Genomic DNA, 14,976 nt, shown 5'->3' with positions numbered 1-14,976 from the left:
CCATCATTGACATCAAACCTGAAGCAGCGCTACATTTTTTTTTTTATGATAGTTGTGGCAAAGGGGATGAATTTCAGCAAATAATTTACTTTTCTTCTTTTTCTTCTACAAAGCAATCGTATGACTTAAGATGACTTGGAATATAAGGCACGAGTTATATTGACTTATATTGAGTCTCACACCTCTTGGTGTATCGGGCCATGTCCCAGGCGATGTACTCGATGCCGTGCTCCGGCGGGAGGAACTGGTTGAGGTTGGTGATGGCAGGGTAAAGCTCTTCACTCAAGATCTTCTCATGTTTCCTTTTCTCTCGTTTCTGACAGGAAAAACAAACCTTGTTACGACACGAAAAATCTTTACTAACACAATGTGCTTATATTATTGCGTTAAGACTTTACAATAAGGTGGAATTCGTTAACATTACTTACTCACATGAACCAACAATGAACAATACTTTCACAGCACTTGTTAATTTCAACATATACTAATACAATTTTGAAAATGAAAAGTTATATACGTCAACATAAGTTAACCCTCTGACTGCGTTCAGAATCTGCAGACACTTTTTGCATTCGCGGGTCAATTTTGACCCGGTGGAATTCAAACTTATAATTCATTCATAACCCGATGTTTTTCATCTTAAACTATATTGTAAGTCATTAATAGGTTCTTAACTGTTCATACTTGTAATAATTTTTGGCATGTTAACTGACAAATATAAAAGTTTTTTTTGAAATAATAAAATTTAGAAATTCTATGACATTTCAAAATATACATGAACTACAGAAAACCAGTGTGATACCAGGCAGTGATGCAGCCAGTCAGGATGCTCTCTACAGTGCTGGTGTAGAACCATGTGAGGATGTGGCGGTTCATTCCAAACTTCCTCAGCCATCTCAGGAAGAAGAGGCGCTGATGAGCCTTCTTCACAACGGCCTCAGTGTGGATGGACCATGTGAGTTCCTCAGTGATGTGGACACAGAGGAACTTGAAGCTGCTGACTCTCCACTGGTGCTCCATTGATGGTGATGGGACTGTGTTCTCTGTCTTTTCTTCTGAAGTCCACCACAAGCTCCTTTGTCTTACTGACGTTGAGGGAGAGGTTGTGCTCCTGACACCAGTGTGTCAGAGTGTGCACCTCCTCTCTGTAGGCTGTTTCATCATTGTCAGTGATCAGACCTACCACCGTCGTATCATCAGCAAACTTAATGATGGCATTGGAGCTGTGTGTTGCCACACAGTCATGTGTGTACAGGGAATACAGGAGTGGGCTGAGAACACAGCCCTGCGGGGCTCCAGTGTTGAGGGTCAGTGATGAGGAGATGTTGCTGCCCATTCTAACCACCTGGCATCTGCTTGACAGGAAGTCCAGGATCCAGCTGCACAGCGAGCTGTTTAAGCCCAGAGCCCGGAGTTTCTCATCTAGCTTGGAGGGCACTATGGGGTTGAATGCTGAGCTGTAGTCTACAAACAGCATTCTCACATAAGTGTTCTTTTTTTCCAGGTGGGAGAGAGCAGTGTGTATTGTAGATGCAATGGCATCATTAGTGGAGCGGTTGTTGCGGTAAGCAAACTGCAATGGGTCCAGTGATGGAGGCAGCACAGAGCAGATGTAATCTCTGATTAGTCTCTAAAAGAATTTGCTGATGATGGGGGTCAGAGCAACAGGATGCCAGTCATTTAAGCAAGTGATATTGGATTGCTTTGGTACAGGCACAATGGTGGACATTTTAAAGCATGTGGGGACCACAGACAAGGAGAGGGAAAGGTTGAAAATGTCCGTAAAAACACCAGCCAGTTGGTTCATGCACGCTCTGATGATGTGGCCCGGAATGCCGTCTGGACCCGCGGCTTTACGGATATTCACCCATCGGAAGGATCGGGTTACATCCACTGCAGAGACAGAGAGTGAACTAACCTCTGTAGCTTCGGCCGCGAGAGCTCTCTCCGCGAGGGCAGTGTTATTTCCCTCAAAACGAGCATAAAAAGTATTTAGCTCATCCGGGAGAGAGGCAGCGGTGTTCATGGTGGAGTTTTTATTCCCTTTAAAGTCCGTGATGATGTTAATTCTCTGCCACATGCTTCTAGAGTTGGTGGTCCTTCAATCTTGTTCCTGTACTGACATTTTGCTGTTCTGATTTCTGTTTTCGGAGGGCATAACTGGCTTGTTAATGCTCCTCCGCACTCCCGGAATTAAAAGCTGAGGTCCGCGCATCAAGTGCAGCGCGAACATCGCTATTTATCCATGGCTTCTGGTTCGGGTAGATCCGTATTGTTTTGGTCGGAACAACATCCTCTACGCACTTTCTGATGAAACACGTTACGCTATCAGCGTACACCTCGATGTCGTCATCAGAGGCGGACCGGAACATCTCCCAGTCCGCGTGACCAAAACAGTCTTGTAGCGTAGAATCTGACTGGTCCGACCAGCACTGGATCGTTCTGAGGGTGGGTGCTTCCTGTTTCAGTTTCTGCCTGTAAGCGGGCAGAAGCAGAATGGAAGAGTGGTCTGATTTGCCAAATGGTGGGTGGGGGAGGGATCTGTAGCCATCTCGGAAGGGAGAGTAGCAATGGTCCAAAACCCGGTCCCCTTGTGTGTTGAAACTAATGTGTTGGTGGTATTTTGGTGCGACTGATTTAAAATTGGCTTTGTTAAAGTCCCCGGTCACAATGAACGCGGCCTCAGAGTGCACGGTTTCCTGCATGCTTATAATCCCATACAGTTCCTGTGTCGGCTTGTGGCGGGATGTACACAGCTGTGATAATGACCACTGTGAATTCACTCGGTATCCAGAATGGTCGACACAGAAACATGAGAAATTCCAGATCAGGAGAGCAGAAAGACTTGATAGAATGTATGTTCCTCTGATCACACCAGGATTTGTTGATCATAAAACATACACCACCACCTCTGCTTTTACCTGAGAGGTCTTTTGCTCTGTCCGCTCGGTGCATGGAGAACTCAGCTCGCAGAGCTTGGTGTCCAGAGACTGAACATTTCCCAGTACAATACTAGGTAGTGGGGGTCGATTTGCACGACGTCTTACTCTGATGAGAACGCCGGCTCTATTTCCCCTTTTCCTTCTGCGTTTCCACAGCGGGGCTGTCCAGACAAAGGGCTCCGCTGGCATGTTTGTAAACAGCGGGTCGGCATTGAAGAATTTAAAGTCCGGTGTTTGGTGTGCTATTGCGGAACCAATGTCAAAAAACATAGAATTGTGAACAAAACAAACAAAAAACTGCAGTGTGTGTGTGACCGTATGTGTGTGACTGTATGTGTGTATGTGTGTGACTGTATGCGTGTGTCTGTATGTGTGTGACTGTAAGTGTGTATGTGTGTGTCCGTATGTGTGTGACCATATGTGTGTGACCGTATGTGTGTGACTGTATGTGTGTATGTGTGTGACTGTATGTGTGTGACCGTGTGCGTGTGACTGTACTGTATGTGTGTATGTGTGTGACTGTATGTGTGTATGTGTGTGACTGTATGTGTGTGACTGTATGTGTGCGTATGTGACTGTATGTGTGTATGTGTGTGACTGTATGTGTGTGACCGTATGTGTGTTTATGTGACTGTATGTGTGTATGTGTGTGACTGCATGTGTGTGACTGTATGTGTGTGACCGTATGTGTGCGTATGTGTGTGTGTACGTGTGTGACTGTATGTGTGTATGTGTGTGACTGTATGTGTGTATGTGTGTGACTGTATGTGTGCTTATGTGACTGTATGTGTGTGAATGTGTGTGTGTACGTGTGTGACTGTGTGTGTATGTGTGTGACTGTATGTGTGTGACCATATGTGTGTGACCATATATACCAGTGAGATACAAACAAGTCTGTGAGAGAGGCTAAATGTAAGTGAATTGTTTATAAGAAAAAATAGAATTCATAGATGCACAAAAAATATCGACAATATAATGTGTACAGCCACAATTGATGCCCAGGTCAAAATTGACCCACGAACGCAAACGATGTAACAATTTTAAAAATGTTATATCTCAAACTATTTAAAAAAAAACAAAAACGTATTGTGTGTATTTTGATAGTTTTGACAAAGTCACAAAGTTTGGTTTCCATACTAAAAACTATGTTGTATTTAAAAATGACTATCTACCTCTCCCGGATCAAAAATGATCTGAACACAATAGGAGGGTTAAAGGGACAGTTCACCCAAAAATGAAAATTCTCTCATTATTCACTTACCCTGATGCCATCCCAGATGTGTATGACTGTCTTTATTCAGCAGAACACAAATTAAGATTTCTAGAAGACTGAGCTCTGTCAGGTCCTTATAATGCAAGTAAACAGGTGTGAGCACTCTGACGGTCCAAAAGTCACATTTAGGCAGCATAAAAGTAATCCACATGACTCCAGTCGATCAATGAATGTCTTCTGAAGTCATACACATCTGGGATGGCATCAGGGTGAGTAATGAGAGAATTTTTGGGTGAACTATTCCTTTAAAAATTATGAACTAAGAAGAACTTACAATTACAATTGTTTTTTTTATAAACTAACATTAATTATATTAATAAATACTGTGAAAAAATTGTTAGTTCATGATACCTAATGCATTTACTAATGTTGACAAACTGAACCTTATTGTGAAGTGTTTGCCGGTACTCTATAATAATTTCTACACTGCAAAAAAACTAATTTTCCTATGTATTTTTGTCTTGTTTTCCAGTAAAATCGTCTAAACATTCTTAAAACAAGCTAAAATTATTTGAGAAGCAAATTGACAAGATATTTTGTCTTGTTTTTGTTCATAACAACAAACAACTATTTGCTAATGGGGTAAGGGAAAAAAACTTGATTTAAAGGGAAAACATGTTTATTTTTCTTCCCTCATTGGGAAATAGTTTTTCTCGTTTTAAGCATAAACCACACCCAATTTTGTTAGATTTCTCTGAAAACAAGTCTTAATATCTTATGCCATTCTGCTTCTCACTTAATGTTTTCTTGTTTTAAGGATATGCAGATGTATATCTACTGGATATATACGCCTTCAAGCATTATGACTCAAACATAACGTCCTGCTCTATAGGGGCTGATGACTAATCGATGATGAACACTGGTAAGACATTATCCGGTCGGCACAATCACACGTGACACGTGTTTATATGTTCGGCCCGTGGGCCGCATCATGTTCTTGGAAATCTTTCTGAAGACATACGAGAGTCCTCCTGCGACCCACAATGCACTCTGCCTCCCGCTACAAACACTTTAATGGTTCACTGCTGTGCTGACAATGAACACACACACACACACACACACACACACACTACTGGAGGCCAACAGCAGCAAAACCCACACTTTCTAAGGGAGACAAACTGCACACTGTGCTGCTAGAAACAACTAGAAACATGTCTTTCTGCAAACCACACACACAAATACACACGTTTACTATAGTTACTATAATGACTACTGACTACTCTACCCCTAAAACAAAACATTATTTTATATTGTTTATGCATGTTTGTTTCTTCAACTTCGGGGACTTTCATGTTGCAGGATTTATTTATATATATATATTTAATTTTTTTCTCCCATTTTTTCCACAATTTGGAATGCCCAATTCCCAATGCGCTCTAAGTCCTTGTGGTGGCGTAGTGACTCGCCTCAATCCGGGTGGCGGAGGACGAATCTCAGTTGCCTCTACGTCTGAGACTGTCAATCCGTGCATCTTATCACGTGACTTGTTGAGCACGTTAACGTGGAGACGTAGTACATGTGGAGGCTTCACGCTATTCTCCGCGGCATCCACACACAATTCACCACGCGCCCCACCGAGAGTGAGAACCACGAGGAGGTTACCCAATGTGACTCTACCCTCCCTAGCAACTGGGCCAATTTGGTTGCTTAGGAGACCTGGCTGGAGTCACTCAGCACACCCTGGATTTGAACTTGCGACTCCAGGTGTGATAGTCAGCGTCAATACTCGCTGAGATACCCAGGCCCCCCTATTTTTAAATGATTAAAACAAACAGATTTCCACTTTTTTCTTTTTGTTATATGAAGGTCACATTAAAAGCTCGGATGGGAGAAAAAATATAATTGTCAAAATATTACTAACTACGTCTTGACCAACAAAAAATAGGTATCGTTTGAAAGTTTAAGCCTTTACTTTCCAATGCATGTGACACTATGACCAAAACTGAACAAGTTCTTTGAAATTTGCAGACAAATCAGAAGTGTTCCGTTTTTATCATTTATTAAAAAAGATTGCACTGTAAATATTATTGCAATCAGTAAAAACATCAAACTGATCATGTGTCATATGTTGTTGGAAAGCTCTTAAATTTGTTTTACTCACAGACAAAAATATAGTGAATAACAGCTAAGTATATGTCTTTAACAATTATGTTGGTGTTGCTTATATGCCGCATTTTTGCTTATAACTTCAGGAAAAATAACCAGAACATAAAATATCACATACCATTACTTAGAGGAGGTGATTATCTTTCAAACGAGACCACACACAAGGTAATCAGATGCATAGATCATTAGATAATCCACATGAAGCACAATGTTACATATGACCACCAGGAGATGGCGCCAAATACATGACACAGACTCAATGATGACTCAAATGACACAGAATGAAACTCATTCTGTGAAATCTCATTACAAAAATCATGTCTGCATGCTATGCAAACCTTTAGTCATTGTTGTGTTTGCATGTGTAATTAGTTCTTATTAGAGATACTACTCGGTATTACTCGTATCAGGCCGATACTGCCAGTATCGGTGTCATCATTTCATATTTCTGAGTATGAGTACATGAATATAATGACGTGTTTGCACATGTGCGCATATTGCTTCTAAGACCAGTTTGAAAACATGAAAAACATTTAATGTGTTTAAACCATTTAAATCTAGAACATCAGTTTTTTTATTTCATCCAACTTTACCTGATAAATGTGGATTCTCTCAAGTGTACGCGCCTTCTCTCTCTCTCCCTCCCGTGTGTGTGGTGCGAGAGCTCGCATTCCCAAGCTCTTGCCAGTCATCCAGGATTTTTTAAATGAGAATTCCAAATGTCAATTTGACAGATAAAAGGCAGCAAGAAAGTTAAGAAAGACATCGTTTGAAACTAATGCGTGAGTTTTAATTTCATCCGCCATCTCTTTCTCCGCACATTTGTGTTTGAGGGAGGAAAAAAAAGAGCCCTATGATCAGACTCGCGCCAGAGACCTTCTATTATAGAGATAACGACCATCGCAGTTCTATCATAGAAGAAAGCATAACGGCTAGTAAAACGGTCATTGTTGCCATAAACACCACAACTCCAAAAATCATGTTACGTGTAAAGACTAAGCTGGAAAAAGTGATGGGAGTTACTGTCTGTCACTTTACTTCAGCCCAATAACAACACAGTATAAAGCAATCGAACAGACGTCGAACTCAGTCAGGCTCAACGCAACAAACCGAGAACAATCAATCAATACTAAAGCCGCACTGTCCTCTCCGTGAATGTACAGAACAATATGGATAAAATAACAACGATAAAGCATAAATAACGTGTACGTGTTAGCTTTGATACTTTTAAATGTAAGCTACACCCTATTAAAACAGTCCTCAATTGTCATTTTTAATTACTGAAAATGCTAATATTGGCAATATTAAGATATCAAATGCATATAGAATGGCATACACTGACAAACACAAAACTACTCGTATCGGTACTCGGTATCGGCCGATACCCAAAACTGGGTACTTGGTACTTGTATCGGCCTTCTAGTTCTTATGTACAACGATTATTTGCTTTTGGACACATGGAGGCGTTTTTGTACACTTGGATAAATTATTTTGTAATGTTATATCTTTTGATTGCTTTGTCGTATCAACACAACAGTTTTCTCAGATACAGTTGACATGATTGGGAACAAAACAAAAGCAGTTTTCAGAGCCAGCTTATTTACACCCAGAGATATATCATGTCAAATACGAAAAATAAGAAAAAAAGTACATTTTTGGCTATTTTATTTTTCGTTGTTGTTGTCCTTTTAGTGATTTTTCAGCAGTTTCCTAAAGTTTTCTTTACAGTGATACCAAACACTTGACCCTCATTGTTTTATTTGTCGAGTTATAAGCCTTTAATTTTGGGTATGCCACTGAAACAGGAAATAACAAAACAAAAACCTTCAGAGCTTAAAGGGTTAAAACCAGGTCTTCATCATTTTATTTTTGGTTCTTTTCAAATTTATTTTGTGTATAGATTTGACTGTTTTAGCCTTCAGACCCAGAATTTCAATATTAAACTATGAAAATCCATTATAAAAATACTAATTATTAGATGTTTAAAACTATGATCATCTAAACAAAGAGTGAAATAAACCTAAAACTTTTCGATATTTATTGTCTGAAAATTATTTCTATCAATTTTTCAGAAATTACGATTTCAACCAAGCCAAACAATTTTGCCCCTAATAAAGTGTTTTCAAAGGTTTTGTCAGATTTAGCTCACATCTGAAGACAAATTTATCCCAAAAGTATAGCTAAATAAACCCTCACACACTCGACTGGAGGCCAAAAACAGCAAAACACACGTGTATGTGTGTGTGTGTGTAATTGTCTAATCTTCTGTCCAGACAAAAGCGGGCTGTGCTCAGTGACAAAAGACCTTTAATGACCTAAATGAGGCGCATTACATACGAAGATCGCAGCCTAATTAACTCCACACAGTTATTAAGCGTGCTAGACCATGTGCTCTTCACACGTGTGCTGTCTCACACACACACACACTGAAACAAAGAGATGAACACACACATCCACATGTGTGCTCATCCTGTCATGCAGAACTTGGTGTGTTAAATTTTGTCTACACAACCTGCACATTCAAATCTTATTTTGGCACCTTATGCTGATATCACGTGGCCCGTGTGTTCTCTTTTACCTAATTACAACCAACATTAAAGAGACAAGAACATTTTAGCTTTTAGTCAAAAACATCTATTGTGTGTGTTTGTATGTGCATCAGTTATATTAATAACATGTGCATTAGAACACAATGTGCTAAAATAACTATAATTAAAATTAAGTTCCTTTTCAGCACTACACTGCAAAAAAAATAAATACTTTTAATCAGCATTTTTGTCTTGTTTTACAGTAAAAATATCTAAATATCCTTAAAAAAAAAGATACATTTACTTGAGAAGAAGCATAAGTGCATAAAATATTAAGATAAAATGATGGTGCACAGCCGGCGCTGAATCAGCGGGAGAGCGAGATATAGGGGAGCCGGAGGCGCTAGTTCGAGAGAGAGAGAGAGAGAGAGGTGCTCACGGCCGCGCTGCATGTGTGTCTGTGTCCTTGTTTTATGTTGTTTTAAGTTCATTTATATCATTAAAGTTTATGTTTATTGTTCAGCCGTTTCCTGGCTCCTCCTTGCCCACCTTTGAACTGTTGCAGTGGTGCCGAAACCCAGGAGGGAGGAGGGATGTGCTGTAGTGGAGTCCTCGCCGCTGCCATCCACCAGGGGAGCAGCCGTGGCCGTCTGCCTGGGGACGGAGGGGTCGCTGCTGGATGTCGAGAGCCGGAAGAACCGCGGCCATCTGCCGAGAAGGGGAGGAGCGGTTCCGTCCGCCAGGGGCTGGAGGATTCGCTGCCGTCCACCAGGGGAGGAGCGAGCTGGCGTCCACCAGAGAGCGGAGAAGCAGTTGAGGACCGGGTGATAGCGCGTCCGGGAGCTGGCGAACAAGTCCTTCTCTCTCTCTCCTCTCTCTCTCTCTCTCTCTCTGTGTCTCCACTCGCCCTTTCCCTCTCCCCACACCTCCCCTCGTCTCTCCCCCAGGTTCACAGGAGGCGGAGTGGACCACAGGCTGACGGAACGGCTGGAAGGGCTCCTCCAGAGGTGGGGGGAGTATGTCAGTCCGGTGGTGCCCCGGCCTGAATCGGGCGGGGGAGGAGTGCGATGTGATGGTGCACGGCCGGCACTGAATCAGCAGGAGAGCGAGATAAAGGGGAGCCGGAGGTGCCAGTTCAAGAAAGAGACGCACACGGCCGCATCCTTATGCTGTTTTAAGTTCATTTATATCACTAAAGTTTATGTTTATTGTTCAGCTGGTTCCCGCCTCCTCCTTGTCCACCTTTGAACTGTTACATAAATATAATAATTAAAATAATTAAAATACATTGCATTTTTGTGGCAGATGAGTAAAGCTGTGATTCGGCAATAAATTATTGAACATAAGCCTATTATTGGTCTATTCATTCCACAACAATCCATTTTCATCAATCTGTCTGAGATAGATAGCATCTCACTTTGGTAGTGTCGCATCATAAACAGTGTTTTTAGGTCGCTGTGTCAAGTTAAATGTAGTTTGAAATGTAGAAAAGACCCTGCACTCCGTCCAGCTGTGTTTGAAAGCAAGAACGAGTCCTCATCTTGTGCTGTCTGCAGTCTGTATGTGTGATTTTTGTAGTGATGTGTCTTTCATGAACGAATCAGTCTTTTTGAACAAATCTTTTAAGTGAACGAATCGTTCTCGTTCACCACCATACCCTGACTCATATTTCTCGTTCACGGACATCTCTCCCTTTTGAAGCCAATGAGCTCTACTGCTTTTCTTGCCTGTAAAGATTACAGCATGAGCCAGTAGCATTCAAGTGCTGACTGTGAAAGAGCATTTCATTGGTTTCACCCGCTGAACAAAAACAGCCCTTCAATGAACCAGTCGAGTCGGTCGTTTGAGTCTGAACAAGATGAGACATCTTCAACAAAGAGAGAAAGAGGTAAAATGCACTATATAATAAGTTTATAGGTATGCTCAGTTTGTCCAGCTTTTAAAGACTCACATTAGCATCAACGAGATGAGACATCTCGCTCGTGAACGAACTGAATGAATCAGTCATCTCGTTGAACGAGGATCTGCTGACTGGCTGAACGAGAGGAGGAGGCCAGTCGTTCATTCAGTTTGGCAGTCTCATTCAACAAGAAAAGGGGCCGGATTAATTATAAACAAAAGTGAGTGATGACCACACATTACACAATGACATACAGACATTATTGAAACTCATAATTATTGTAGTCTTTTTTTTGTATAGCTTGCTAAAATGTCATGCTCAGTAGCTCACAGTATGATAGATATGCTTTGTTGTCATTTGTGGGGAAACACTTATGATGCTTAAACACTCTGCAGTGCTGAAGTCTCTTAGCAGAATTGTACACACGCAAATTTTAGAATAATTAGAGTTGTTCTGGTCTTGAATAACTCTGTTTAAAACATAAAAGATGATCATTTGGCACCATCTACTGCCGCAAAGGCATAATTTGCAGAAATTGTCATTAAACTAAACAATGAATGAATCATTTTAGTGAATCTTTTCAAAAGACTCAAGTCAATCGGATGAATCAAAATCACCGCCACTAGTTTGTTGCCTCTACAGCTGCGCATCTGTACTGCTGGATTTGCGCTTATTGCCCCCTGCTGAAAACAAAAAGGTGGTACTTCAAGCTTTAATTGCTAATCTTACAGTGCGGGGACATGATTAAATAAATTTTTTATAGAATTACTCGCACTGAATTAACGCATTTAATTGACAGCCTAATTTTTATTTACAGTATTTTATATAGTAAAACTGATTAAGAGAATTATTTTCCCAGAACGGGGCCAGATTGGGAACCGGCTCCTACACCAGCAATGGCACCGCTGGTACTTGTTGGTTTTTGTAAAAAGAAAGGCAGTCTTGCCATTTTAAAAACAACATGCATTTGTTGCATTTGATGTACTTAAGTGTAAAGTCTGGATTTTCTCACCTTGACGAGGTTCAAGATGATGATTGGAGATCCAAACCTCTGCAACATCTGATCAAAGTGAAGAGCAGCGACATGAGCATACGGATCAGCCTGATCCACTGCAACACAAAGAGAATGAAACATTTCACTGGGCTGATTAAACAACAAATGTGTTTTTACTCTAATTGTGCACCAAACTCCGACCAATAAGATCAAAGCTGTCACGTATGCGGGGCCTGGGTAACTCAGCGAGTATTGACGCTGACTACCACCCCTGGAGTCACGAGTTCAAATCCAGGGCATGCTGAGTGACTCCAACCAGGTCTCCTAAGCAACCAAATTGGCCCGGTTGCTAGGGAGGGTAGAGTCACATGGGGTAACTATAATGTGGTTCTTGCTCTCGGTGGGGCACGTGGTGAGTTGCGTGTGTATGCCGCGGAGAATAGCGTGAAGCCTCCACACGCACTATGTCTCCGCGGTAATGCGCTCAACAAGCCACGTGATAAGATGTGCGGATTGACGGTCTCAAACGCGGAGGCAACTGAGATTCATCCTCCGCCACCCGGATTGAGGCGAGTCACTACGCCACCATGGAGACTTAGAGTGCATTGGGTACTGGGCATTCCAACTTTGGGAGAAAAAGGGGAGAAAATCAAAAAACGTACGAGATGAAAACAGATTGAAAGATAATTAAAGGAATGAAAAGGGTCATTAGGTCATCACAGACTGTCCTGTCTCACTTATTTACAGGCATGTAGGCTGTTTGATAATGTCAGGACATACAGCTGCTCAAATGCTCACTAGCAACCTACAATCGACTTTTTTTGTCATCTTGGTTCCGGAAGTATTTTTTACATTAATTTTAATTTCAAATGAATGTAAGTGCTTTTATAAAATTATAAGCTTCACATTTCAAAAAATTGGCCCTATGTACTTACATCGTAAGTGTCTCGCTGTAACCTCTATTTTTGCCTTTTTTAAAAAGAAAATAAGAGGTGATTCAAACATGTTTTGTGATAATCAACATTATGACACAAATGCTGTCGATCGAGCTTAACTTGTCTTGAACCATTTAAGATTTTATTACTCAAGCTAGTATTCTTCAATTTAAGGAAAACCAGACTTGTCCTTCTGGTCACGTAATATGTGGGTCATGAGTCTTTGGCGAAGGGCAGTCCACAGTTTCAACATACAAAAATCTGATTGTACAAACCTGTAAACAGATCAACAAGAGCATAACACACAAAACACTTCCAGAAGTAGGTTATGAGAACAAGGTTTCTCGCATACACAAATCCCTTTTTTACATGAATTCATTAACGCAGCACAAAGCTTATTCAAAATCCACATAATCAAACACTTATGCGTTGAATAGCACTTCAGCAGGGCTGACAAAGCTCACCATTGCTGTGTGAGATGGCAGCGTGATGCATGCAAGGTGTGAGGAAGAAAATCTGTGTCTTAACCATGTCTCATGTTCTCACAGAACCTCTAACAATCAATAAGACTAAAAGGCTTGCGTAACACCCTTTCTCTATGAGTGTTTGGATGACTTTTTGTTCAAAAATCAATATCAGTTGTAAGTTCTTTGTGCAAGTGCCGATTTTGACCTAGTTTCTGCCTAACCAAATTATAGAGAGAAAACATTCTTCAAAAACTCATCTTCTGACACAAGGACATCACATCAAGTGTCATCTAATTAAATTGCAAACTGTATTCAAAAGAAGAATAGGCATGGAGCATAAAAAGTCTGCAAATCACATATAATTTGACATATCTAGGAGATTTAGGTTGTGTCCGAGTGTGGTTTTTGATAAAATGCACCAGAGAGAACTGGCTCCTGTGAAACAGATTAAGACAATTATACTCAATGTGCTGTTTTAGGGTTTCCTTTTCATCTGCACTGAAGTGACTGGATGTCTTTTCTGTCAAATTCTTTAAAAAGTTAAACAGCCACTCAGATCAGTTTGCTTGAGATTGCAAGCAACAGAGCACAACAGTCTGGTTCCAGAAGTAAAAAGAGAGATCTCAGAAGACCTACGATCAATAATTGTTGCTTTGCATGTAGCTGGAAAGAGCTAACAAACTGTCTATAAATGGAGATGATTTAGTACTATAGGTACTCTCCCTAGAAGTGGCCGTCCAGCCAAGATGACTCAAAAGACATACCGCAGAATGCTCAATGAGGTAAAATAGAACCCTAGAGTGACAGATAAAGACTTGAAGGAATCATTGGAACTGGTTAACATCTCTGTTCATGAGTCTACTATACAGAAAACATTAAACAGGCATCGTGTCCGTGGCAGGACATCATGAAGGAAGCTGCTGCTTTCCAACAAAAACATTGATGCGCACCTGAAGTTTGCCAAAGACCACCTTGACACTCCACAACGCCACTGGGAAAATGTTTTATTGACTGATGAAACTAAGGTTGAATTGTTTGGGAAGAACATGCAGCACTACATATGGCGTAAAAAGGGCACCTCATACCAACATGAAAACATCATCCCAGTGGTGAAGTACGGTGGAGGGACCTTAGATCTGACCTAGATTTTGTGGCTGATTTGCTGCTTCGGGGCCTGGACCGCTTGTCATCATCAAAAGAAACATTAATTCCCAAGTTTATCAAGATATCCTACAGGATAATGTCAGGGTGACTGTGTGCCAGCTAAAGCTCAGTAGAAGTTTGGTGATGCAGCAGGACAATGACCCTAAACATCAAAGTAAATCCACTACAGAATGAGTTCAAAAAAAGAAAATCCACTTTTGGAGTGTCCCAGTCAGAGCCCAGACCTTAACCCAATAGAGATGCTGTGGAATGACCTCAAGAGAGCCGTTCTTACCAGACATCCTAAGAATATGGCTGAGTCGAAGCAGTTCTGTAAGGAAGAATGATCCAAAAATACATCTGAACGTTGTGCAGGTCTAATCCGCAGCTACCGGAAACACCTGGTTGAGGTTATTGCCGCCAAAGGAAAATCGACCAGTTATTAAATCCAAGGGTTCACTTACTTTTTCCACATAACTGTGAATATTTAATGGGATGTGTTCAATAAAGACATGAAAGATTATAATTGTTTGTGTGTTGTTAGCTTAAGCACATTGTGTTTGTCTATACCTGTGACTTTGATGAAGATGAGATCACATTTTATGACCAATTAATGCAGAAAACCAGCTAATTCCAAAGGGTTCACATACTTTTTCTTGCCACTGTATGCTTCTGCTGAAGTCATCGG

At 41.0% G+C, this 14,976-nt stretch overlaps 1 protein-coding gene across 1 annotated transcript in view; it reads right to left on the bottom strand.

The window, feature by feature from the left end:
* Positions 1 to 14,976, bottom strand: part of LOC127409610 (polyphosphoinositide phosphatase-like) — a 101,257-nt gene that overhangs the window by 58,207 nt on the left and 28,074 nt on the right. Inside the window, exons 11-12 of the mRNA XM_051644291.1 lie at positions 11,762 to 11,859; positions 183 to 316 (exon numbers count right to left, since the gene is read on the bottom strand). Coding sequence (XP_051500251.1) covers positions 183 to 316; positions 11,762 to 11,859 — 232 coding nt within the window. The remainder of the gene's footprint in view (positions 1 to 182; positions 317 to 11,761; positions 11,860 to 14,976) is intronic.

Source organism: Myxocyprinus asiaticus, chromosome 19, assembly GCF_019703515.2.
Source record: "Myxocyprinus asiaticus isolate MX2 ecotype Aquarium Trade chromosome 19, UBuf_Myxa_2, whole genome shotgun sequence".
Taxonomy (NCBI): Eukaryota; Metazoa; Chordata; class Actinopteri; order Cypriniformes; family Catostomidae; genus Myxocyprinus; species Myxocyprinus asiaticus.
The sequence above is the reverse complement of the archived record's forward strand: the minus strand, read 5'-3'. Positions and strand labels throughout refer to the sequence as shown.